General features: G+C 42.5%; 1 protein-coding gene across 1 annotated transcript in view; it reads right to left on the reverse strand.

Moving 5' to 3' along the window:
• Positions 1–1,021: 1,021 nt before the first annotated feature.
• The window catches only part of LOC122976530 (bone morphogenetic protein receptor type-2-like), a 35,502-nt gene continuing 9,782 nt past the window's right edge, over positions 1,022–26,741 (reverse strand). Inside the window, exons 2-13 of the mRNA XM_044345065.1 lie at positions 21,734–21,919; positions 19,759–19,938; positions 15,959–16,066; positions 15,666–15,757; positions 11,548–11,778; positions 9,326–9,440; positions 7,871–8,031; positions 6,256–6,403; positions 5,917–6,053; positions 5,412–5,584; positions 3,958–5,306; positions 1,022–3,267 (exon numbers count right to left, since the gene is read on the reverse strand). Coding sequence (XP_044201000.1) covers positions 3,017–3,267; positions 3,958–5,306; positions 5,412–5,584; positions 5,917–6,053; positions 6,256–6,403; positions 7,871–8,031; positions 9,326–9,440; positions 11,548–11,778; positions 15,666–15,757; positions 15,959–16,066; positions 19,759–19,938; positions 21,734–21,919 — 3,131 coding nt within the window. The 3' untranslated portion in view covers positions 1,022–3,016. The remainder of the gene's footprint in view (positions 3,268–3,957; positions 5,307–5,411; positions 5,585–5,916; positions 6,054–6,255; positions 6,404–7,870; positions 8,032–9,325; positions 9,441–11,547; positions 11,779–15,665; positions 15,758–15,958; positions 16,067–19,758; positions 19,939–21,733; positions 21,920–26,741) is intronic.

Raw genomic sequence — 26,741 nt, forward strand, 5'->3', positions numbered from 1 at the left:
AACTGATCCAGACACTCCTGCAAGTCAAGTGTTTATTGCATAATGTGTAATAATAACACTGTTTCTTTTGCATATTTCACACTATATGGAAATATTAATTCTACTCTTATTTACATATTTCATTATATATTGTGTATATCGTCATTGCACAATGGAAAACTATTTTTATCTGTGATGTGTAGTGGAAGGTGCTGTTGTGACACTTATTATCTGAGAGGCTGTTTGAAGCCTTGTTGGACATTAATGTGACTGATGATCAGACTGGAGGCTCTGAGTTAATGACATCAAGTTAGACAAAACAACCCCAAAAACTGTGTTTAAGGATTATTTGTGATAGATATAACCTGCCCTTTTTTATTCATAGAACACATTAATTGTCACATAAACTTGAGCTTAGATGGTGAAATCTTGCATAAGTCAATTCAATTCCAGCAGTGACATATTTGTTTTATTTTGACTGCGAGTCGGTCAGTTTCCGGCCTCTCTCTGGATAACTGTGTGACTTGACGCAGCCACAGGAGGGCTCTGACGTAGCGTACCAACGCTGCGCTGCTCGTGCTGATGCTGCAGTTGCTAGGGCGCGCGGAGCAGACGGAGCAGAGAAGTGAGGTAAACAAGTGCAGGAGAGGAAATGTCTCCCTCCTGTGCTGAATTTAGCCACTCACGGTGATTCTCAGAGACTCAGGATGGGTTTGATTTACATGACAAGGTCGCAAAAATCTGTATTTTATTTGAGTCGACCCATTTTAATCCATTTAGGATTGAGAACCAGAAAATACAGCTGTGGTCCTCTGGTCTTGCCCTTGCCTCAAGTATGTAAAATATCCTACTTGACATGCCCTACCAAGTATGAATAGACTTGTTTAATTAAAATACACACATGAGGATTAAAAATGGGAAATGCACAGCTATTAGTGAGAGTTCTTAAAGGAACAGTTCTGCATTTTGGGAAATACACTCATTTGCTTTCTTGCCAAGTCTCTACTAGGTGTCAACACTCTTGGAAAATCATTGCTCCCAACCAAGAAATTGTCATTTTTACACTTTATTTTTTGTACAGATGAAACAAATGAAATATATAACATGTTATTAGTGAGCTTAAGAGGTGCTGGTAATTAGGTTTGTTACCTTTGGACAGAACCATGCTAGATTTTTTCCCGCATTTCCAATATTTATGCTACAGATGTGAGTGGTATAAATCTTAATATTTAACTCACTGCAAGAAAGTACAAGTAGAATACACATATTTCCCAAAATGTCAAAGTGTTCTTTTAAAACATTGTTACAGAAAACAATTTTCAAATTGTATTGGAATATAAAATGACTGCTGATATTTTCTGCATTACAATACTTTCAGAACATGAGGCCTGAAACCCAAATGAGTCATGTCCTTAACAAATATAACCAACAATTATTTCATACATTTATTGAGATTTTTTCTTCCATATTGACTTGAAAATGTTTACAGAAACTGTACCGAGCAGACGCATAGCAATGGAATCAAAGGCCATGTCCATTGAATGCAAAACAGAATTCCATAAAAATGATGCAAATATCAATGCAATACACATACATATGTTTTTTTTTCATACAAATTACAGATTACAAAAACATAAATGAGATCTTTTCATATGCCCTGAAGCAGCGCTGAAAATACAGAATGAGTACAATGACATTTCAGCACGCCTGTACAGCGCTAGGCCCCAGCAATTCTAATGCTTGCTGACGTAAAGAAACACAATACGTGCACACTCACACACACTGACCCACTCATTCCAACATCAAAGGATGAGACAACAAGAAGCGGAAATAATATCCAGCGTGCTTCAGAAGGGTTTGTTTTTTTGTTTTTTTTTCAGAGTAGTTTCTGATTTCCAGCAGAGTTCCAAGAGCAGAATCTGGGCTTTAGTGTTTCTCGTCTTTCAGTCACATACAGACAGCTAAACACAGTCAAAACAGTCCACAGTGAGGTCAGGTGATAGTGGTACATCGATTGAGTCGGCCACTGTAACAGATCCCTCCATAGATTTGATTCTGGTGATTGTAGTGTTAAAAGACCCCAGAGTTTGAGTCATTTCTGGTGTAATTGTGCAAGCAGAGAACTTCCATGAAAAACCCACTTTTCCAGTCAGCTGGGACTGATTGTTAGTGTTTGAGCCCCCTTAAGGATAGTCCAGAGAAGAAGGAAAGAGAGGATTGTCATCTATTTTCTCCTCGAGTCAGGGGGTGATAGTGTATGGTGGATTGTTTACAAACGATTGTGACTATTCATAAGTGCAACAGAGATTAACATATCAAAATAATGCAGGGATAAAACAATGACCAAAATAATGGAAGCGATAAAAACATCAAAGCATCTAAAAGCTACATCCTATTGCACAATTAAAATTATTATGATACAAAAAAATGGGTACATAGTCCAAAAAAAAAAAAAAAAAGAAAATTGGTATTGCATACAAATCAAGGAAATTAAAAAAAAAAAGTAGTGTGTTCCGTCTTTTAAGACCGTCGATTCTTTACAGAGCCTAACTCGCAAGCGTTGCTTGATACAGCAAAGTACGAGATAAAGAGCGCTCAAAGTGTTGATTGTTTTTCATCGCCTTTTTTAAGTTTAGAGACCACTTCTTGTCGTGGTCGCAACAGACAGGACTTCTAAACACTGATTTTATCGGTTCAAAGTGCACATAGAAAGAAAGAAATCCATTCAAAACATCACTATGCTCATGAGGATGATACATGAAACAAACCGACAAAAGAGAGATTAGTAAAACGCAGGAACTGAAAGCGGATGAAAATGCTGCATAGCTGGATTCCATTTAAAGCAATGCCATCATCAGAAAGACACACAGGGAGCAGCGAGACAGACCTAATTACTGTACATGATCAGACTCGACTGTTTGTTCACAAGACACTCCATAGCTTCCTCTTGCTGACGTTGATTCAGAGCAGAGAGCAGAACAGACAAAAAAACAAACGCTCTCTGGTTATTTTTTCAGTCTTGTCAGAGGGTCTGAGTTCACACGTGCGTGTCGCTGGGCTCGCTGGCCAAGCTTCCCCCTCGCAGGTAGATAGCTGAACTGGACTTGGGCCGGTTCTGACTGTGACCTTGACCGTGGGTGGACCCGTTGTTGTTGACCTCGGGTCCCCTGGTGTCTGTGATGACCCATGTGGTGGGTCGCCACTTCTTCAGAGAATAAGGCGTTTTGACGCGCTTCTTGATCTTGTCTCCTGTCCCCAAAGCTCCGTCTGGCTGTACCAAGCCCCCTCCTGGAAAAAAAAAGGAAGGAACAATGATCACTATCTGTGGAAGATTTTTACACCAGTGTGCATGAAGCATATTCAATACCAGCATGTCTCCTGTAGGTGACCGTGTAAGAGTATGTGTCCTTGAAAAGGTCTCTCTATCATTACAATTACCTACAGGTGCACTCTGGCAATTCAGCATTGCAGGGGAACTCACGAGAGACAGATTAAAAAAAGAATGGTCAAAACTATAGCAACAGAGCCCGAAATATCCTGACTTTTAGTCTGTAGTCAAGCTCCAAAAACACTGGATCCGACATGCCCCATAATGCAACCAATATGATTTCTTTAGACATCATACAGCTGTTTTCACAGACTGAGTAGTTCTCTTCATGATGAGTAACCTAACCTTAATGTGTAAAAGTGGTGTAGTGCCCCTTTAAGTCTACACTAAACTGAAACAATTGGAAGAATCAATCTAGTGATATTCTATATTCTTCATAAAATCCATGAAAAAATGCAAACAAGCAATGAAAGGATCTACAAACACGTGTGTATTTAAGCCTAATATATCTTATTCCTCTGTTGTCCAAAAACACATCTTAGCTGTAGGTTTCCTGAATAAATCAAATGGACAAGTGAGGGTTCAGTTCAGATGGATCGATGCCAGTAATGGAGCTCTGGTGTATGGGAGGTGTTGGTGTATAAGTGTACCTAGTGAGGCCAGGTCCTGTGTTGTGAAGGACAGGTCCAGGGAGTTGGGTCTCTCAGGCCTGCGAGCTCTGGGCTGCCTGAGCAGAGCCTCCCCTCTCATGGTGACTGGAGCTTCCCTCTGGGGGTCTGCGGCACCAGACCCAGACCCCGAGCTTTCTCCTTGGGGCCCTGTGGTTTCCCTGCTTCCTCCATCTCCGCTGCCCTCCTCCTCCCCTCCATCGCTCTCTCCTCCGCTCTCGCCGTCCCCCTGGCCGTGGCCGGTGTTGCTGTTGTTGTTGTTGGTGTTGGGACGCGCTGAGCGGAGAGCAGCCACGCTTGAAGATGTGTCTCTTGGATCGGGCTGCTCCCGCTCTCGGCTCAGAAGTGGCTCGTGTTCGTCTGGGCTGGCTGTGATGACGCCGAGGCTCAGGCGGCTGTCGTCAGACCTCAGGCCTCCGGACCCATTATGAGTTACGCTGGGTCCTCCGAAACCTGTGGCACCACCTGTCGCCATGGACGAGATACCAGTGCTGGCATGACCGTTAACGGCTCCGTTAACGCTACCGTTCACATGCGTGTCTCGTAGAGCAGGTATGTTGTTTGTGCCTGTACCCCGGTGAGCCTCTACAGCAGTGTTTGTGCCCGTTACAGCACCAATGTTCATCTTTGCTCCCTCCACCTGCCGCAGGTTGGACTTCCCAGAGCGTCCAAACTTGAACCTGAGCGAAGAGGATGACGACTCCTTCTTGGTGGGCTTGGTGCGCAGAGGCAGGCTGGACGGCCTCTTGGGCAGGTTCTGCTGCTTGGGCAGGGGGAAGATGGTGGTGGGCATGTTGGCAGCGGGGTCTGACGCGCCTGAGGCCTCACTGGCCATCTTGATAAGGGGGTAAAGTAAGCTGGAGCTGCCTGGGCTCAGTGGATCTGGCGAACAGAACTGCTTCTGTGAATGCTCCATCAGGTTCTCGTCTGAGCTCTCTTTCAGGTTCTTGTCCACCTCTTTAGGGTCAAGCTTAGTGGTTTCCAGGTCTTCCTGGGTCAGGTGGAGGCAGACGGGGACTGTGGCGGTCCCTGCAGGTCCTTCAGACTCAGAGATAATAGTGGTGGTTGTAGTGGAGGCTGAAGGGCTGCCTCTCAGGCCCATGCCCCCTCCGCTGGTGCTGCTGCCCTCTGGGCTGGGCAGACGGGCGTTGGCTTGCTGCTGGCGCTCCTGGTTGATGGAATTCCTGTTTCTCTCTCCAGTCCCAGCCCCGGCTCGGCCGCTCACAGAGCTAGTGGTGTCGGCCTGTGTGTTCTTGGCCACACCCTCATGCTCTTCAATGTAGCTGGAGGGATGGTCTGTGTATGGGCCAGACTTTGGCGTCATGCGATTTCTGGTGGAAAACAATGAGAGGAGGACAGAGGAAAATGTTAAATGTGACATTTTAAAGAGCTTCATGAATCAAGTTCCATGATGACAGAGGTGGATGTGTGTTTACCTCTCATTGTGCAGTGTGGTGGACATGGGGTTGAGTGTAGGGCTGACAGACTTGGAGCGGTCCCATATGAGGAGCAGCTCCGCAAGTCGTTCCTCAGCACACTGGGCTGTGAGGCGGGCCTCCGCATCCTGGTCCCAACAGTCCTCCATCGTCTCTTTCAGAGAGCGAACCGCCTGCCAGACAAACTCTTAATATTTAACAACCACATCACTGACCTGTCTACACGGTAGATTTCTAAATTCCAGACTAGGGCCGAGTAGTATAAACAACATCAACACTTATCACAATAGAAAATTAAATTATATATACTATTGATAAGTTACATTGGTTGACAACAGGCTCACAACCAATCAGATCATAGAAACTATTTCTAACTCAATATATGGCAGTCCTCATAAAATAAAAATATCTGCAGTGGTAGCGTCATGTTTCACAATGTGCTGACGATGTTTATCTCAGTATTAGAACTTGAATTCTGGCTCTGCTCTCACACACACAAACGTACCAAACTGTTCTCTTTCCAGGCCTCGGGGAATTTAGGCCGTTGCTTCTCCCTGGATACTAGGACCTGCATGTCCTCAAACGTCGGGTGGTTCCCTGCCTCCGCCTGAAAGGCCATCTGGTACTCTGGCACAGACTCGCCTACAGGTAGGCAAGGGCAGGGAGAGGAAGGTTGTCTTTCATGTAGCATAAATATTCATATAAGGTATGAGTGGGCTCTCTTCACAATAAAGATGTATTTAATGATATTCTGCTGTATGTGGTGTAGGCGGGGCTCATCCTTGTGTAAATATTCAGACAATATAGCCATTTGTATATTCGAGACACAGCTCATCTGTCTCACCAGGGAAAAGGTCGGTGCATCTCATGAAGGTCTCCCAGTAGACCAGGCCCAGGGCGTACATATCCACCTGCTTCAGCGCCGACTCACAGTCCCTCAGGTTCACCGCCCCCTCCAGCACCTCTGGAGCCATGTAGCGGATCGTACCCACCTGGCAGATGGAGGAGGAACACATGGAGATGTGGAGGGTTTAGGAGAGGAGGGTGATGAAACATGATGTGAGACAGAGAGGAAGCAAAGAAGAAGCGAAAAAAAAAAAGACAAGGTGAGAAAACGGTGTGATAAAGTAGGATGTTCCAAGGTTAGACACTGGATTTCCACTGCGAGCTTTACTCTGCTACTTAATCTTTTCCTGCTTGGTGAGAACATCAGATAAGAGCTTTCCACAAGGTTCTATGTGATGACTACATATCCATGTTCACACTAAGGATTGGATCGGTGGTGAAAATCTATCATTGCTTGTACAGAGGCAAATGTGCACTGACTGATAAAAAATCCTCCCTGTGGGATCATTTCAAACACAGTAATTGGACTCAGCACTGTTCCACTTAGCTGTTTAAACGATGTAAATAACCATATGTGTCCAGTCTAACTCGGACTGACAAACCATCTCAAATGTTGGCGCAATGCAGCTGGGGGTGGATGAAGATGAGAAACAGCTGGTACGGGGGGAAAAAGATGCCACGTCGTTCATGTGGACACTTTGGTCTCAAGTCTTGATATAGAAAAAGAAAGCTAAATGTAAATACAGCTGGGAAATACAGAGAGACTGGGTGGCTGAGCTCAGCAGAGTCGGTGCATGTTAGGCCTGTCACTTTAAAAATAAAAAAATAATAATAATGTTGTGGCTGAGGTCAGTGGCTGCAACGTCCTCCAATGTCCAGCCAATTTGTGGGACATTTTACAGTGAAATATCTACTTGTCATACATCAGCCTGGCACGTTTATCAGTGTAGTTATACTTGTTAATATAACTGCAGCAGAGAAGGAGGAATGCTGATTGGCTGCAGTGAGTGCAAAGACATTACTAGAGGGTAATGACAGTAAACTGATAAGAAGCTGCTGTATATTTTATGTGTGGAGTGTTGTTGTTAGTCTGCTAGCTCCTGCAGTTCATGTTTATAACTGCGCACATGTTTTTTTCCACAATCCTGCCTGCTGTAATAAAAAACAGCTTTATTATAGCGTGTATAATAAACTGGCTCCACACCCCAACACATCCTGAAGATTGAATGAAACAGAAGCCAAAATAGTGTGAATATGAATTTTTTTGATAGTTCCACAAGAGAAATTACAGCATATTTTACTTTGACTTTCCAGTAAACACATACGTATAATGTTGACTACCAAATATGTTAAATAAATATTACTCAGAGTCATAATTTCTGATTTATTGTTCAGCATTAATCAGCGCTCCACACAGAGGACAGAGCATCTTGTGCACAGCTGTATTCAAAAAGATATTGTTTCATTAATTGTTGCAATTACAATTAATCATGATATTTATTGCAGGTGATATTGCCCAGTCCTGCTGCATCCTTCTGATAATTTTCTATTTCACTGAACTCATATATATATATATATATATAGACTCAATTGTGCGTCCTCTTAACTCTCACCTCACTTATAGCAGCATTTTCCTCCTCTCCGTGACGCGCTGGCCTGTTTCCTGTTAGCTTCATGGACAGGCCGAAATCGATGATGACACAGGCACCATCAGCCTTGACAAGAATATTCCGGCTGTTCAGGTCCCTGTGGGAGACGGCCGGCTTGTACAAGTCTTGGAGGAAGGAGGAGGAGAGGATCAGGAGAAGACACAAGACAAAAGCATTGGGATGATTTATCTTTCATGAAAAATATAAACCGGTCCAGCACTCCCAAAATTCTTTGCCTCCCAGATACAATATACTCAGCTAGTATTTGTGGTATTTGCTAATGAATGATAACATCCAGAAAATCCATTCATATAGCTTTCCATTCCCCTCATTACTCATTGTTCACCAGAGCAAGCTCCACTGTCAACAGACAGCTAAACCCTCTAATCTAATCTACAACAATGGGATTAAGACCATATCACTGAGCAGCCTCTGCTTGTGGTATCTTGCTGCCCAGCAGAGGGTGCACTGAGGCAGAGGGAAGTACTGGAAGTTGTGGCAGTCACCACAGTTATGTGCTGCCTGCTATTGATGTGCGGGAGGGAGTGGGGAGGATGACGACTGTACTAAAGCCCAAGAGATTCTGCTGTTAGCAGCTACACACTGAGCTGACAAACAGTAGCACTGCTTTTCTCTTCTCTGGTCTGATACCCCCCTTCATTCTCTCTTTCTACAAGCCCAGACCCCTCTGCCTGTATTCGTCACATGCTTGCACAAACAGAATAACTTTGCGGTCTTCACTCTCCACACTTGCAGCTACTGTCAGTGGACGTTCTTCCCTCCTCACTTCTAAGCCTGTTTGATGCATATCTATGCTGATCAAGACGGAGGAGGAGGGCTGAGTGCAACTGCTGAGGATGAGGGTTGGTGACGTGAGGGGAAAAGAAAAAAAACAAAAAAAACAAAGAGGCAAAGCTCGGTTCAGTTGTCAGTTCTGCCTCCTGAGAATGATTTCATTGAGCCACAGGGATATTCACATGTCATCTGAATCCCTATCTTGCCTCCGCCTTCCCCCTACTTTGTCCCTCTCTGTATTTCTCTCTCTGTGGCTAGCTAGAGCAGTCTATAAATACCCTTGGCTGGGTGTGCACACAGTGTGTACGTGTGTGTTTGTCAAAATGTAGGGATGCAAAGTGCTCCAAGCCAAACAGACCCACGTGGAGCTGCAGCGTGCAGGTTGTAAGACGGCTCAAGCATTAGTCAATGAGACAGGAATACTCCGGCCTGCTAGATAATCTAAACTAACTGGGCTAAACACACAAGAAGCTTTTCCATTTTCCACCAGAATTCTTTGTATGTGTTTGTGTTTCTGTAACAGCTGGAAGCAGCTGAGCCTAAGTAAACTGTGAGCAGTTATGTAATTAACTGAGAGTGTGTGAGTGTGTGTATGTGTGTGTGTTCTTGTGCCCTCTAGCTCACCTCCTTTGAAGAGCTCAGTGTGCAGGTACGCCAGGCCACGAGTGACAGAGTGAGCGAGCCGGCAGCTGTTCACCCAATCGTTGGTCTGGCCGCTCAGGTAGCGACTCAGAGAGCCCTGGGGAGGAGATGGCGGGATGACAGGAGGCAAGGACGCAAAGTAAGAGAAGGCAAGAAAGGAAAGAGGGAGCAGAGAGTGACGGAAAGAAATTGAGATGACAGAGGATAGTCCAAGATAAAAATGGAAGATTAGACAGGGGAGGAAAAGAGGGGAGATAGGGGGAGAGGTGGAGGGAGTACAGAAAAAAAAAATCAATCATCAGCTTCACTTTCAAGAACTGACAGATAAGAAGAGACACAGATGGAGGGAAAGAAATAGCTGACTTGGCATTTGCCACTTCAAAACACAAGTCAAACAGTAAGTGGTGTGCTCCACTCCATCTCACACACACTCACTCGCACCAGAACCAGGCTGAATGTTTTAGACTTGAGAATTAAAATTCCATGACATCCGCCTCCATAGATAAAATCCTAAGAAGGTCAGGACAATTTAGCAAGATGAACTTTGCATGTATAACTTTGCTGTTCAAAAAAAAAAAAAGAAAAGCTGACCTTGTGCTCTGACTTTTAGTTTCACAATATAAAATGAGTTACATCATCACTGAATAAAGGCCTTCAAGTTGCCTTGAGTTGTGAGGTTTTCACAGAAAAAAAAAAAAAAGCATATGGTGCAATACTGGTTGTAGAATTCAAGGAGGATGATGATGATGAAGTCTTATGAGGAGCATCTCCACAAAAATGTTTGCCAGGAATTATATTTGATATTATTAATTTCCTTCCTCAATTATCTCCATCAGCCTTGATAATCCATTATTGGCCGGACCCTGACACACAAACACACACACACGCACGCACGCACATACACACACAAACACACACACACATGCACATACACACGCACGCACATACACTTAATCTTTTCTCTCAAAAATCAATCACAAGCCAATTCGCGCATCCGCTACTAAAGAAAATTACATTAGATCTGTTCGTTTTAAATAAATTATATTATCATTTACTTGAATGCATTATGTGTCCCAGTCTCCTGTCCTGGCGTGCACTGAGTTTCCATGACAACATGCATTATAGTGATGGGTAGGATGCATAACAGGCTCCTTTCATAGGCTGGCTGGGGGTCAGATGATTTGTAATTATGAGGCTGAAGGCTTGTACAGCACACATATTCAGATTTAAGGTACATTCACATTAATATTGAAGAGATCCTAGAGGCAGCTTTCAGCAGTCAGTGTTGATGCTTTCTTTCGCTGCACCAGCTGCATATTAATTTAACTGCAGGGAAAATTGAGATGGGTGAAATGATTTTACTTTTTATATACAATGATTCTACTCTGTCCATCTCTCAGAATCCGCGCTCAAGTCCTTCGTGAACTAAGGCCAGCAAACTCAAGTGGGATGAAAAGGATTATAGTTCTTAAATGGAGCCCCTGTTGAGGAGTCAGGGGGCAATCCTCCTCTCTGTTGAACAGACAGACTGAGCACTAACTCTGTTGAACTGTATTATTTTTAAAATTGAAAATTTCAGCATTTTTCTCCATCAATTTTCATAATCAACTAATCTTTTTAATTATAGAGTAATAAGATATGCAGAACATTTTCTTTTTTCAGCCTCTAAAATGTGACGATTTGCTGCTTTTTGCTATTTTATATCATTTAATGTTTGGGTTTCGGACTGTTGGTCAAAACAAAAAAGTAATTTGAAAATGTCACATATTTTCCAAACTAAACGGGTCAAAAAAATTATAGATAGTTGCAGCCCTAATTATTTTCTTTGCCTTTTGGTCTGTATCAACCCATTTTTGATACAATTTCTGGCATTTTTCAGCAGTAGCCACTGTCTGATCGTTCTAAAAGCAAAAAGACGTGATCAGTTTTTGCATTTTGACAGCATGACGTGTTTTGAATATTTCAGAGAGTGATGGAACAAGAAGGAGCAGCCACAGTGAGCTGTTAGATGAAGAGCACAGGCTGCACACCTCCAACTCCTCAGCAACGTAACCAGCTTGAAAAAAAAACCAACTTGATTCTGACTTAATCACACAGCTGTCATATTTTTCCATTCCAATCATAGACAGGTTTGCAGGTCTGTGTATTTTATACACACACACACATACATACATACAAGACTTCCTACTGCCTCTAGTACTCACGTGTGGGTAGTAGTCCATGACCAGCAGATATTCTGTGCGTCCCTCTGGGCCTGTCCGCTCATCAGCAGCCACAAAGCGGGCGATGTTGTCATGCTCCAGCAGTGGAAGCCGGTAGATGGAGCATTCGTTGCTGAAGTTCTGGCGGTTGGCTGCGGTGAACACCTTCACAGCAACGGGCCGCTCATCCAAAGAGCCACAGTACACAGCACCGTATCGGCCACGCCCGATCAGCTGAATAGAAGTGGTGGTGGGGAAGGGAAAAAATCTATTAATAGACTTCTTTGTAATTGTGGACCTTTAACACTCCCTTGTGTAATAAGAAACATGAAAACAACACGACGTCAAAGCTGGACCATGTATGAAACGCTAGAGGGCTTTTAATTTGAAATGATAGATACAGGAAGTGGTCACACGTGGTGACCTAGCCCCCCCGAAAGTGCGCCAGGCTTTGACTGATGCCAATTTGACATAAGGTCTTTCTCAATACCAAGAACGCCAAGTTGGGACTTGGCAAGTTGAACTCCGGACTACAAACTTCCGAGGTTGGGAGGGTGCAGTACCATCATTCTGCAACTGGAACAGTAGCGTCCTTGCTGACAGCAGCAGCTCAGCTTCAAAACAACTACCGGACAAAATAATCTCAACTCAAAGCTCCATTAACACTTTTTTTCTCACAAAAAATAACCTGATTGACAGAGAGATGCAGTTAATTCTGTTATTCAGTCTGTAATGTAGCTAGAATAAAAATCCAAACTGTTACGTAGCTTAATCAAATAAAACAAAATTTCATATAGACCGATCCATTGATTTGAATACATTTATATTTATGTAAATGTGGTGATATGTGTACATATAGAGCCCCCGGCAGCACTGTTGTTCAGTCCGGTAAAAACATGAAGCTTCACTTTACATTCAAACTAACGTGGCAGCTACAATTGTTAGATTTCATCTGTGAGACCAACATTTATCCAAAGGGAATTATATCATATATCAAAATGCTACAGAGATGTTGGAGCCAGCAGTAAACAACCAAAGAGCTGCACAGATCAGTTCATCGGATCATGTTCTCCCCGGAGTGACGACAGATGTTGACCGGCCGATCATCTCAGGTATGGTGGGTGGATAGTGCCAATTTAAGGATCGGAGGAAGGAGAAGGAGCAGTCTACCCTTCCCTTGCCGCTAGGCCGTGTGGAGTTTTGAATGACACTGATTGGGAGTGCAGATGAGAGATTGGTGGCGATGTTAAGGCCAGTGCATGGAAGGAACATCTACCAGCGGTGTGTTGGTGGTGTATATCATAATGCACTGTATAAAAATATGCCTACTAAGTACATTTGAACTACATCGGTGTGCGATACACACAACGTCTCCATGTACGTCTGTAGCCTGGTCACCATCCGACATGGACATCGTTATTTTGTGGTGGTGTCTCTATCTGCACAAACCGTGTGGAATCCAGGGATAGTCACCTTTGAGTCAGGTATCTGTTTATGTAGCCACGTCTCAGTGAAACAAATAATACTGCACTCTTTGTACTCCTTCTGAATTGGTGCGAAATGACTTTGCTTCAGCTGCCTTCGGCTGACCAATGGTGTGCCTTCATCACTCAGGCTTCATTTATACTCCCGGGTGGACGTGTATACGGACAGCTGCGGACATCACGGGCGGGTAGTTCTGTTTATACTACCTTCTGGGATCCGCTTGGAGGATATGTTCCACATATGCGCAGTAGATGGCTGTCTACAGGAAGACAGTGTTGTGACTGCGTGGACAGGTCCGCGCAGACACAACAAATTGCAGGTATCAGATGTCTGCACAGAGCCAACGCGTACACTCTCTGACGATGAAATTTACCTGATGAAGACCCTCGCTGACGTGGAAAGTATCATTTCAGCTTCTGTCAGTCAGTGACAGACAGACATTCGGGTTTGTTTGGCCTGACTCCGTCATTGGGGTCCAGCCAAAAAAAATGAAGGGAATGATAATTTTGTTTGTGCTACTCTGAAATGTCACTGAACAAGCGAAGATACAGATAGACTGTGTGCCAAATATAAGGAGAAAAGCAGAAACACATTAAGGAAGGCTAAGAGAGGTACAAACACAAATAAAGATAGCCAGGCAGGAAGAAGGGAGACAGGAAATAAACTAAATTACAGGCTAACAGCAGGGTTAAACAGTAAAAATGGCCCAAAGTCAGTTCCAAATCATTCAATTAGTGTTCTGAATTAGCCAGAGCACACCATGCCATTAACGTCCAAACATTTGGTTTTAAAAGTCATCTGCATGGGAGTAAGAAATGCAGGAGTGCATTTATTTCTGTGTGATTTCCACCTCCACGTCTGCTAAAAACATTTATCTCTAGCTATAAAATATACAGTGAAAGCAGTGGACTTTGTTTTGTCTGAGAGTACGGCTCTCTGGCTTCCCGCCCTGCATAGTCCCCCCCCCCCCCAATGAGTTTGATGTGAAAGAACGTGTGCCTGCATTTGATAAGGCACAAGGACAACGGTGAATTCAACTCCTGCCTGAAAAGATATCCTTCCTAGCTGGAGTCTGAAATGCACTAAATAAATGTCAAAAGAGGGGAAAGAACATCGCTGCGTCTTTGAAGCTGGATCGTTACGTTCGTTACTGATTGGCTGGCTTGTCTTTCTGTCTTGTCAAGAAGCACCACAGAAGTGTCATTTTCTGAGACAGCTAACATTTCAAATACAAGACATCACACCACTGCTTTTTGTGTTTTTAGCCAATTTACTAGAAATCACGTATAGTTAATACTACTACGAGTCATTTTTTAAAGCCGTCACTTTTTTTGATTTCTCTGTTTTTTTTTCCACTTTGCCTTCCAGTCAGTCACCAGCGCTGGTTTCAACTCTTTTCAGTGTGATAACCAACTTGCAGAGACTTGAAAAGTGCTTGAGACAGACAAGACAGCGTAGTGCTAGTTCAGATTTTGTCAGTAATGTTATTGTTGTGTGGTACGACAGCTGAAAGAAAGAATCTGTTTGATAAAACTGCTGCTTCTGGTTGATTGTTAAGAAAGAAATATGCAAAAAAAATACCAGCATAATCTTTACAAAATATGAATGGAGGCTGTTTGTTAAGACAACAAAGCTAGAAAGACAACACAGGGCATTATTATATTTTCCAACCTCTCTTGGAAATTTGAGAAGATCTTCATATTACAGAAATGATGAGCTTATACATGACACAACTACAGTTTTTTTTTTAAAAAAGTTAAACTGTACTTCAAAAATGCTTTATTTCTTTAAATTAGTGGCTGCATTGATTTCTCCTGTGTGTCTTTTAATCCCTTCATCCGGCTTGTATTATCATTGTGGCTGACTCCATTGACTTCCTATCACAATATAAGCTCTCCCTCTTCCATATCAGGTTTTCAGGATCCTGTATCGGTGTAAGCAAAATCCTATTTTTGTGCACCTGGACCTGTCACTTAATGCGTCCTGCCGTGATCGGATGATAAAAGTCACATTGAAACGACAAATGTAACAGTAAACCTTGATGTATTTTTGGGTGTATTTTTTTTTGCCTGTGTGCCTTTGGTTTCTCCTCTCTCTTTCTAACTCTTGTTTCCCTCCCTCCCTCCCTCACACTTACACTTCCTGCTGTAGAGATGCTGAAGCCAGCCAGAACAATACGTGTCTGAACCAATGATACAAGCTTTCGTCGTCTTAAAAACAGGCTGGTAGAAATCTGTAGCATCTGAGGTACAAAAGGATGAAGCGAGCCACGCTGTTGAGGGGGGATTTACATTTTTGATCTCTTAATGCTATTTTCACATGAGCGTTTATACATCACCACTAGAACTGAGACAATATGCCAGTGTGGAAGTGTATGAATAATGTAACTGAATCCTGATTTGTAAAATTGTATTGGTTCTTTCTTGGCTTATTTGGTTAGTGAGAGTAGTGTTACATAGTGTGCTGGCATGCTACACAGCTACACTGAACACTCTGGCTCAATTCTGGGCCAGAAAACAAACTGACTGAATGGATGAAAAGACTGTTTAGTATGAAACTAAAAATGTTTCAAGTTGGAGTCGGTCTAGTCACAGAGATGGGCAGAGGGATGTAAAAAAGCTGATGTGGGCACTGACCTCCAGTAGTTTCAGATTGTCTAGGTCCAGAGAGCTCTCAGAGCCAGCCGCCTCCATCATGTTCAGGTTGTGCAGGCCTTGTTTACCATTTCCTGTCAGCGCACACACACACACACATGCACAGAGTTCAGAAAATTGCACAACACATGGATGCATTGTCTAACATTTAAAAAAAAAAAAAAAGATAAGCTCTGATTCCATTCATGAAAAAAAAAACTATCAAAAATATTAAACATCCTTGAATAATGAGTGTTCTCTGCTCTTTCTCACAACATGGCACCATGGTAACTCACCGTGCATCATGCGGTAACCAAAGAAGGCTGCTACAGCAACCACGGCCAGCACGGAGACTGTTGCCAGGGCGATAATTACTGTCTCTTCATAGCGCAGTGTGTGATGGTCTACAAGGAGGACACATCAAAAACAAAAGTACAAATCAAACTGTGACCTTTATGTAGGAAAACCATGCAGTGGCCTTTGATTTGTGAACAGGAGTCAGAGGAAGGCCGTTTACCAAAACTGATATCCCTACACTGAGTGACTAGTTCATTAGGTACACCTGTACAATCTGATGCAATCTAGTACAACACAACTGCAACACAGCCTTGAATAGATTCAAGTCTGTCTATAATTTGGGTAAAATTATTTATACAGATGAAGTGCTTCTGAAGAGAGCCACTTGATGATTTCACAAAAAATAGCAAAAAAAACATCACTGCAAAATAAGGTACGTGCTGAATTTCAGCACCACATTATGTTTATGACATTATTATTAAAAAGTTATGCAACGTAGCCTTTGTGAAAAAACTCACAACTAGAGAGAGTCATCAGCTTCAGCTGTATTTTCAAGAATATCAAATGCCCAGTTTAGAATGTCTTACAGAGGTCCTTCAATCTAGCAGCTTTGCAAATGTTTTATGAGGAAGGAAATGCATTTAACATGTTTGTTAGACCTCAAAGATACACAGTGTGTTTGAGTGAGGAAAAACTGCATGTAAACAGAACTTCTGTTTGTTTACAAGAAAACTCAACACAGAGCCACATGAGCCTCTTGACTATTTGACTCTGCCTGCATAGCTGTTGTTACTGTACACTTCTTTCCTTGTGTTTTTAACCTGTAGGAATTTTGCCATTTTACATTTTATTTACCTATTATGTTTTGTGCAAAGAAATGCAATCTCTGAGGTCGTAATTAGTATTAAAATAGTTGTATTGAAAGCTGTTTGTAACATTTTCCCACTCAAAGCAGCAAACTTAGCTTAATTAAAAAGAACAGCTTTGGTAATTACTGCTGCTGTTCAGGTTAAAACCCAAGTAGGGCACTACATTCCAAACAGGTCGAAAAAACACTTCTTGTATGTCACTGGAAGGTTTTTGATGAACTGCCAAGTGGACATATGATGTATTTTTTTGTTTTTTTTCCTAAAGAGTGGGTCAATAATTCCAGATCGCACAGACCAACGTACACACTAACATTTAAATGTCTTTGGTAGTGAAAAGTATGTGTGTTTGCAGAAGATTGAGCATACTGTGAAGCGCATGAAGGAAAAGAAAAAAGCATCAATTAAGCCAAACAACCATGAAGCATGGTCAACAGACTGGAAAGCAGCACAGGAAGAGAGAGGCAGAGGATATGTGGGAAGGGCGAGAGAAAGAAAATATGTAAACATGCGGAGAACTCTGGAGAGCTGCTCACATGAATTCGGTTACAGCTGCAGGTAGCAGTTAGCTGAGGTGGCAGCAGTTTCAGCTGTCATGTACTTGTGATTAATGAAACTCTGCATCAGCTGCTCTGGAGACAAACATAAGCACATACACCCAATGCTCGCCTCTGCTCTCACATACCACTGCTCTATGCACTGCAGAAACTATGTATAGAGGTCCACAGTGGTAGAGAAACACTCTCTCCTGCATCCGTTACATCAGTCAACACACTGGTGCTGCTGCGAGACACCAGCTTTATCAATAATTGATGGCTTAGAAAGCCTGAGGGCGGCTTTGACTGACGTGGGGGCATGAGCATGCATGCACACGTGCTCTAGTACGCGCACGAGCAGGCGCGCACGCTAACAACATTCACACATGAGGGTTGACAAGGCTCCCTCAAATGTCAATGTCAATGAGTTAATAATCAACAGGAGGGTTGCACCGGAAACCATTAGACAAAAACACACATACACACCCCCCCACCCCCAACCACACCAAAAAAGCAATTAACAGCTCCTTGATATTCATGATATCACCTGCTTTAATATGGAAAATACATCAGATTTACTCAAGTACAACTTTACAGCATTGTACTTTACTTGAGTATTTTCAGTTTATGCTACTTTATAATTCTACTCCACTACATTTTAGAGGGAAATATTGTACCTCCACTCCACTACACTTGTTTTACAGCTGTGGTTACAGATTAAAATTGTATATACAAAAGACAATTCCTAAAAGAATCTAAATATCACATTGGAGAGCCTGAATTAGAAACAGCTCCGTCGTATTACTACTTTTACTTCAGTGGGTTGGCGCACTTCTTCCATCACTGCCTAGCCCCAAATGTCGTCACCCATGATTCTTGGCTTAAGATCACTCGCAGACAGCCAACTGACTCAAAGCATTTCCTACTTCTAATAATACTGGCATAGAACTGCCCAGACATGTCAGGAATTAACAATCTAGAAAAAACAGAAACAGGAATCGGAGTTCTATTACAACCTAAACTTTAGTTTCACTGATAAGTCCAACATCCTTCTAACACCAAATGGTTATTTCTCCCTAAATTTCTCCCCTTTGTCTCGTCATCTGTCTACTCAGCGGAACAGTCATCGGCACGCCCGCAGACAGCCTGATAGAGCAGACGCCTTGTAATCCGTGGAATGCAGAGAGACGACATGGATGGTAGAGTGTGTGTTTGTGTTTACGCGTATGTGCAGGCAAGGGAGATGATGAGCCACCGCCGCCGTCGCCGCCCCCCCCCCCCCCCCCCCCCCCCCCCTCCACCACCACCACCACCAACACCACAAACATTTCTTTCATTCACAGCTAAACCTTGAGAGGAAGGAACAATTAACATTACAACTGCTTGCTTTGTTTGATGCCTTACTAAGAACTCGCTAACAACTTAAAAAACACAACAGACGGGCATTGATACAGACAGAATCCATTATCAACCACTTTCACGGCCCTTTGGAGGATATACTCCACATTGGCTCTAAGCAAGGACAATGAAAAAGGGATTCTAATAGCTTATCTGTGCAATTCATCTCTGAAATTCACAGTTGTCAAGGTTCACAGTGAAGGGCAATCAGGAAGCTCAGATCTAAGCCTTGTGGATGAATGATGAAGAGGAGGAGGAGGAGGAGGAATGAGAATGTAAGTAAAAGTAGGTGTAGGTACGACAGCTCTGATGATATCAAACATCCTTTCATTCTTTTCTGTTAATAGCTTTGTGTTTGGGAACTGTGTGGGCCTCCATGTGCTTTCTGGCATTCTTGTCTTTGTTAGTCATTTTCCTTTTACTTTTCCTCCTCCCCACCTAATGTATCCAACTCTATAGGAGATGATTGGAAGCGTGGCAGAAATGTTAGATTCTCTCTCTCTTACAAGAAATTCAATCCATAAAAGCTAAAAATGATCCCTCCCTTGAGTCAATTTATCTGTCTGACAAAGGAGGCTAATAAAAAACCTTCTATGGTAACTCATACAAGCCGTCTAAATCGATTTCTCAGCCCAAATAGATTTCCAATCAAGGACTTCATAAATCACGCTTGCCTTCTCAGTACAATTCACTACATGTTTACTAGGTTTCACTACATGCCTCTATTTTTTTTTTTTTTTAAAAAGTGGTCGGCATATAAAAAGCACTAACACCATGAAAGTATTAGCGTTGGTTAAGATCTGGCTTTAAATCTCTGGCTGAGTTGTTTGTCTCAGCTTGCTAACCACCAGTCACAAAAGAAAGAAGTGTCAACATGAGTAGAAAGGAATCCTTTGGCAAGAAATTTAATGACAGTACAATAACAAAAGCATGCAGAAGACTACATGTGCTGTAAATGCTCTGTACAAGAGTGTGTGTGTGTGTGTGTGTGTTGCTTACAGATGGGCTGTGGAGTGGTGGGGCTGGGCGGCGGGAAGTCCTCTGTGAAGTTGACATTACACATGTCGCTGCCGCAGCAGCAGAAGTGGTATGTTCCGTTCTGGATCTGCGGAGGGAGGTTGGTCACCACGCAGCGGTCGTCACGGCAACCCTGGTGGTCGCCCAGGTGAGTCCAGCAACCTGACAGAAGAAAAGTGAAGGGAGACAGGGATTGAAAAAAAAAAACAAACAAACTGTTGTATGTTTATGTAGAGGAGCGCACAAGTGGACAGTTTTGACTCCTTCTGACCACCTATCAGCCACCTCGGGCTACAACTAACTATTCATTTCATTATTCATTAACCTGACATTCATTTCCTTGACTCATCAATTCATCCTTTGTCTAAAAACTGTCTGGGAAAAGCGGAAAAAGCCCATTATATTTACCCCCAGTACAGCTAAGGATTACATAATCGATTAATCTGCAGATTATTTTCTTGATATATGGATGAATCGCTTGCTCTATAAAAGATTAGAAAACAGTGAAATTTCCAAGACCTCAAGGTGACATCAGCACTTGTCTGGTTTTATCCAAAAACCCCCAAAAATGTAATTTACTGTTATGTTAAGGCAAGGAAAAATAGCAAATTCTCACAATTGAAAAGCTAGAATCGTTTGGCACTTCTGCTTGAAAAATTATTTCAACTGATAAGTTGATTATTAAAATAGAAAATTTAATTGAACAATCATTGCAATTCCACTATCATGTAGCGGTGTAATGGTACACAAAATTCATGGTCTGGGATGTACCTCAGTTTTGGGGTCATGGTTCAGTACAATTTTGGTACAGCAGGAAAAAAAGAAAGGTAGAAAATAACATTTTGGCTCATTGGCTATAAATGTTAGTGAAACAGTTTAGTTGTGCTTCAGTGGAAAAAGAAAACATTTCTGTTTCCAGCAAGGAGTAAGGACACCTGCTGACAGCTGTTTTATGCTGACTTATGGTTTCACTGAATATAAAGTAGTTGAAACTGGCTCCACTGCCAGCAGCTACAACAGTAACATGATGCTCTGACACTTCACACTTCAGTATTAATAATCTAATGATGTCATATATAATAATAATATATCAGTCAGAGGGACCAAACCACTACTTTACTTTCATACTTTTTAACTATATTTTCTCTCTCAGAACTCCTATGACGTGCTGTCTGACCACGTCAGAAATCAATTTTTTATCGTTGTTCTGAACAGTTTCACTCAAAGCTGACCGTCACAGTGAGAGGAGGGGGACGGGGAGACAAGGTATCATTTCACTACTGAGATAACAAAGTATTTTAATAATAGTGTTGCTCTCAGTCAATGTTAGGGGTCTCTAGTTTGTTATTCTGACGGCAGCAACACTATAGGGTAACCAGGGTAACCAGGCTACCTTGGCTAAGCCGGCTAGCATACATCCATGCAACAGCTAAGTGGTGCACTGCCAAAACATTCTGGGTAGAACTCACACTCTAGAATTATTGATTATTAAACTTACTTTGACAGTAACCATTTGGGTCACAGAGCGTATTCTTCATACGAATGCATGTGACAACCGTAACATCCATACTGTGGCGGTTCAGGACGAATACATGTACCATTACACCCCTGCTATTATGTTTGACAAAGAAAAGCATCAAATCTTCATATCTGAGAAGCTGTAACCAGCGAATGTTTGGCGCTTTTGCAGGAAAAACGAATGATTAATTGATGATCGAAATAGTTTGCAATTTATTTTCTCTTGGCCCATTAACTAACTAATCATTGCAACTCTGAAGCTGCCTCAAAACTTAGTCACCACTTAGTCATCTAAATGTACCACTTTTCTGAGTGCACACTGTGCCTCCTTGTGAGTTCTGTCAGCTTAAAGGTGAAATCTATGTGTGTATTAAGGTGTTTGCTGGCATTTGTATTATTTGCTCATGTATTCCTGTTGGCAGCGGCTCTCCTATCATACCTTGTTTGACCAGTCGCACTTCGCCTGGTGGGCTTTTCTCCCACAGGCCAAAACAGTGGCTGCCTTTGGCACATCGGATGGTGGTGTTCTCTGGGGAGACCCGGCCTTCGCCCCCCGCCACTCGCTCCACCTCCCACTGCTGCTGCTGGTCCGTGAAGGCACATTCCCTCTCCTCGCCCTGCGCCGCTGTGAAGAGATAGACGGGTTGGAGCTGAGTCAAGTTAAATTCATCCTCTGACTGTTTCTGGCAAATAGGACTTTGCTTTGCAGAGCAACAAAGTGAATAATATAGTCTGATGATAAGAGGCGAGCACAAAGTGTTACAGTGGAGGTAGTTTGTGAGTTTGTGTTAATGAGAATGTGTAGTGAGGAGAGAGGGAGCTTCATTCATTTATGCCATTTCATGTCATCTCTTTATTGATCATTGTCTCATTCTACCAACACTTTTAATATGCACATTTTAGATCATCTTCTGATCTAGAAAAATGTAAAAAATCAACCCTTTTCTAACAAGGCAAATACATAAACAACACATAATATATTTATTAAAACGCAAACACCTCCTGTGTGCTAAAGCAGCTGCTGGAGACTGATTGATAGTGGTGCTGCGTCTGTCTACACAGGAAGAATACACAGCTGAAAAATAACTGTCTGCCAGCAAAGACCGCTGCCTCTCACCACCGAGGATCAATAGAAATACCAATTTAAACTCTAGCCTGAAGGACACCACACATACGCATATAGAGGCGAGGAAGAAAAGTTGACATTAGAGCTTGAGACAACCCTAATTAAAAACAAACAAAAATAGCAAGTTGACCATGAAAACACAGCGCCGAGAAAATTAAATGTCAGAAAATGAGAGATGGATATTCGGCGCACACGTTGAAGCTCCAACCTTTGCAGATTGTATTGAGAAAACCTTTTTGCTGAAATGCTTGCACTTATTTACAGCCCTATGCTCAAAGTTTGTTTTTTTATGTTTTCAGATTATAGGGATGAACTTAGGGTGGCATCAAATTAAAAGCTACGACGTGCACAGTGTGTTTTGAAAAACCAGCACTTGTCCAAAAGCAAATACAGTTGTGAAACAGACGGTTTGCTTGTTGATTTGTAGGGAACGTCTGGGAGAGAGAGGGAGAGCGATGCCAGGGAGAAATAGTTTGGGCCAATGTCAGTATGTGTGTGTGTGTGTGTGTGTGTGTATGTTTGTGTACATAGCCTGCATTGTGGATAATCTCAGATAAGGGAGACATGATGTGCCAGTTTGTTTCCCTTACTCCCAGCTCCTCCCTTTCCTCTATCCGGGAAGGGTGGGTGGGGGGGTAGGGAGGCGGGGCGTCTGTTATGGAGGGGAGAGAGAGAGGGTGGCTGTGCCCTGCCCAAGGTCAAGCTAGCCTGTGTGGGCAGAGGGTGACGCGATGGAGTGGTAGCTCTGCTGGGCACGGCGCCAACTTTCCTCCTCTGCTCCCATCCACAGATAAACCTAGCCTATCAACCCAGGCCTACTGTGGGCCTTGGCTGCCCTGAACCTGTGGGCCTTTACTGCCTACTGCTTTGTGGGACTGATTTGCCTACAGGGGGAAGCACACTGTGTACAAGCAGAGTGGGAAAGGAGTTCAAACTAAAGGTTAAGTGTGTGGAGGAATTTTCATTTTGATGAGGAAACTGAATTTCAATGAGCTGAGGATGGCACTGCCAGGGTTAGCGCTTAGATCTGCGTCGGGGCAGCTGATGCTCCGCTCGCATAGATTTTCATGTTAAGAGTATGAACAAGCTCTGGGATAAAATAGTACAGGCACGACGTAATTATCACACATAACAGCGTGCATGTTAGTGTGTGTGTAGATTCACCTCCGATCGAACTACAAGCTATTCAACAACAACTAAGTCTTGTTGTTGAATAGCTTTTAGTTCTTCAGCGAGCATGAAATGTAAAAAATAAATGGGATGTGTATAAAGATGTGAAAAGACACAGAGCAGATCGCAGAGAAACATGATTTTTTTCCTCCTAAAATGAAAACCAGCTCTGCCATTAAACCTGAATGATAACATTACCAGGGAGACATAATGGGCAGAGATTCATTCATATTTTACCACTTTTCCATTGCTGCACAGGGATCTATCAGATTGCTGCTGATACACTTCAAAAAAAAAGGAAAAATATACTCTGAAACACTTCAGCAAGATCCGGTTATTTATCTTGCAAATTGAAAAACAGATCAAAATTCCCCTGAAAAAAATGTGTCATACTGAAGTCCGAATGAAAATTGAAATATTAAGATACCATTTTCTCAAGAAATCACTAGTTTCCAGTTTCCTTTTGTTGCTTAATTATTGAAAGGGATGATGTCTTGTCTGCAGCAGAATGCAGCTGTTATGTGTTGAGCTGCTCTTGTATACCTGCATTTATCATCAGATAAAAACCACAGTCGCTGGCTGCAGGATGAGAAGCTGCTTTTGTCTGATGAAAAAGTTTAAATATTGACATAGAATTTTCAAGTGGTGAATCTGCCACTGTTCATGTAAACTGCATAAATGTGAGAATGGAAAGCATGAAAGGTGTAGCAACGGTAACTAAGGGGGTCAGGGCTCGGCATACAACAAGTTGTTTGTGACGTCTTGGAGTGCTGTACACGGATGCACTTCTGTCTTAACCTTCATGACTAGTTTGTTTGATAGGAGATAATAGGAGAACATTGTTCACCACGAGGTCAAAGGCTTTCACTTTGAATCTGGGGATTTTTAATTAAACCATTGCTCTGTGGTTAAGAGACACTCTGCGTTCTCTTTGACTGTTACAACTCACTATCACTCAGCTTTTTTTATAGTCAAAATTAATAATAGTGACTTGTAAAAAGGTACAAGGCTAAAAATAATGACATGGTATACAATATTTTCTGCCTCAAATACAGTTCCTTTTCTAATTATCCAAACCCAGCGATGGAGGACAGTGGGTGGTGGAGTTGTAGAGGAGGAAACATAAAGGAACAATAGAAGGAAGTGCAGAGCCAGTGACAACACCCATAGACAGTTAGACAAACACATTGACCTTGCGCACCAGGGTTGGGAGAACAGAAATCCATAGAGCAGAGTATCTTCTGTCTTTCTCCCAAAGCTGGGTAGATACTGTGTGCTGACATTAATTATTAATATTTTTACTACAATTCAAGGCTATGAAATAAAAACCCTGTATTGATGCTCTTTCTGCAAGAGCTTGGACATGAAAAAAGTGAAACAGAAGATAAAAAAAAGGGCTTATCTCCTGAATTTAATCTTGAAATTGATTTTGGGTTTCTATTCACAAGTGAAGTAGATTTGTTTGTAAGAGAAAAGCTGCTTTGCTGCTTTAAGACTAAGCAAAATACATCCACATAAACACTGTTAAGTAGTAAGAATAATGGTGTAAGTATGTAGTAGCTATTAAGTATCCTGATGATAATGTATGTGAAAAGCTCTCCACTTTGTCTCATGTCCCCCAAGGCAGACTACAGTGCCAAGGAACATGTCCACAATCCCCTAACCCTTCACCCCCACCAGCTCCACCCCCGCCAGACTTCAACCCGTGACTGGCTGTCTGACTGAAATAACATTATGACACACTGACTGTGCAAAGCATTAAATAGTTTCATTGTGCCGACACTGCTGCACATAACAAGCCTGTGCTCAATAAATGGAGAGCAAGGACTGATCACATAGCAGCTTCTTTAATACCCATTTCCTCCTGATTCTTTACAAAAAGAGGTTATTCACAAGAGGGTGGGAATCCCATGATTCCATTCATTTCTGATTCTTTGGTGTCCAGATCGATTCATAATCGATCCTTGATTTAATGACTAGAAAGGGGTGCAATAATGCTCCAGTAATCTGTGTGCCAAACCATTCACTGCTGTCCTTAGTCCACTGAAATACAATATGAAACATAACTGGCAGATAAGATAAATGTTCTGCAGCCTTTTTATTTGAAAAAGTTAACTGCATTGATTAATGAATGAATTAATTTGAAAGCATCTTATAGTCTCCTGCCTGTATGAGAATAACAAAGTGAGGGGGAGGTGGAGTGCTCTGCTGTGTTGTTATTAACGTCATGTCTCCAGCAGTGGAGAGCAGCCTCTCTGCTGCTACACTTAGCTCCTGGGAATGTCCGAGACGCTGAGTGGACGCGGGGTTGTTGAGGTGAAACAGACATCAGAGTTGGTTTGAGTTGTTTAATGCTGTAGTGTGTGTGTTGATCAGATGGTCTTGTTTGTTTCTGCCGGTTCGCTGCTCCGCTCCATTAAAATTAGTCTCTGAGTGACGGTGTAGAAAGTATTCACGATATACTTCACGTTTGTTTTGCAAATGCAATTATTTAGACGTTCATTCAAAACATGCTTGTAACCGCTGCCTTTTGTTAAGATGAACTCTAGTGTGTGCGTGCTGTAGACTGTCCAGGTGCTGCACAGCCCTCACAGTTGACTTCCGCCTTTTTCCTTCCATCAACTTCACCTTATTAACTAACATTTATCAAATCTATTTTTGATATTGATATGCAGAATCATCCATATCTACAGAATCGATTTTTTCCCCACCTCTATTGTTCACCCTCCCAAAAATATATTTACTTGTGTAGGTGACATCTGTAGTCAATGTAAATGCTGGAAATGTTCATATTAAAGCTAGTATGCAAATAATGGCTGGAGGTATGATCAGCCCCAATAAATAAAGGCTAATGAACACTGAGGGGGTAAGTATGGTATAATGTACATTTCCCCAGCACTAATTCCATCAGTACAACAAAGATGTTGTATGATGTTGGGTATCTAGTCAGGGCTTCAACCTGCCATGAATGCACTGCTTGTAACATTTTCTCTACCTTGCTGATGAGCTGATGTCAGCTCATCACGCATGCCCATAAACGACCATCCATTCTGTAGCCTTGGTTGCTAAGGTTGTTGCTAAGGTTTGTCCATGTGTTGTTCACGTTGTCCATGCTCATATTTCAGATCAGATTTCCGTTCACACATGTATG

The sequence above is a fragment of the Thunnus albacares genome, chromosome 24, assembly GCF_914725855.1.
Source record: "Thunnus albacares chromosome 24, fThuAlb1.1, whole genome shotgun sequence".
In the NCBI taxonomy this organism is placed as follows: domain Eukaryota; kingdom Metazoa; phylum Chordata; class Actinopteri; order Scombriformes; family Scombridae; genus Thunnus; species Thunnus albacares.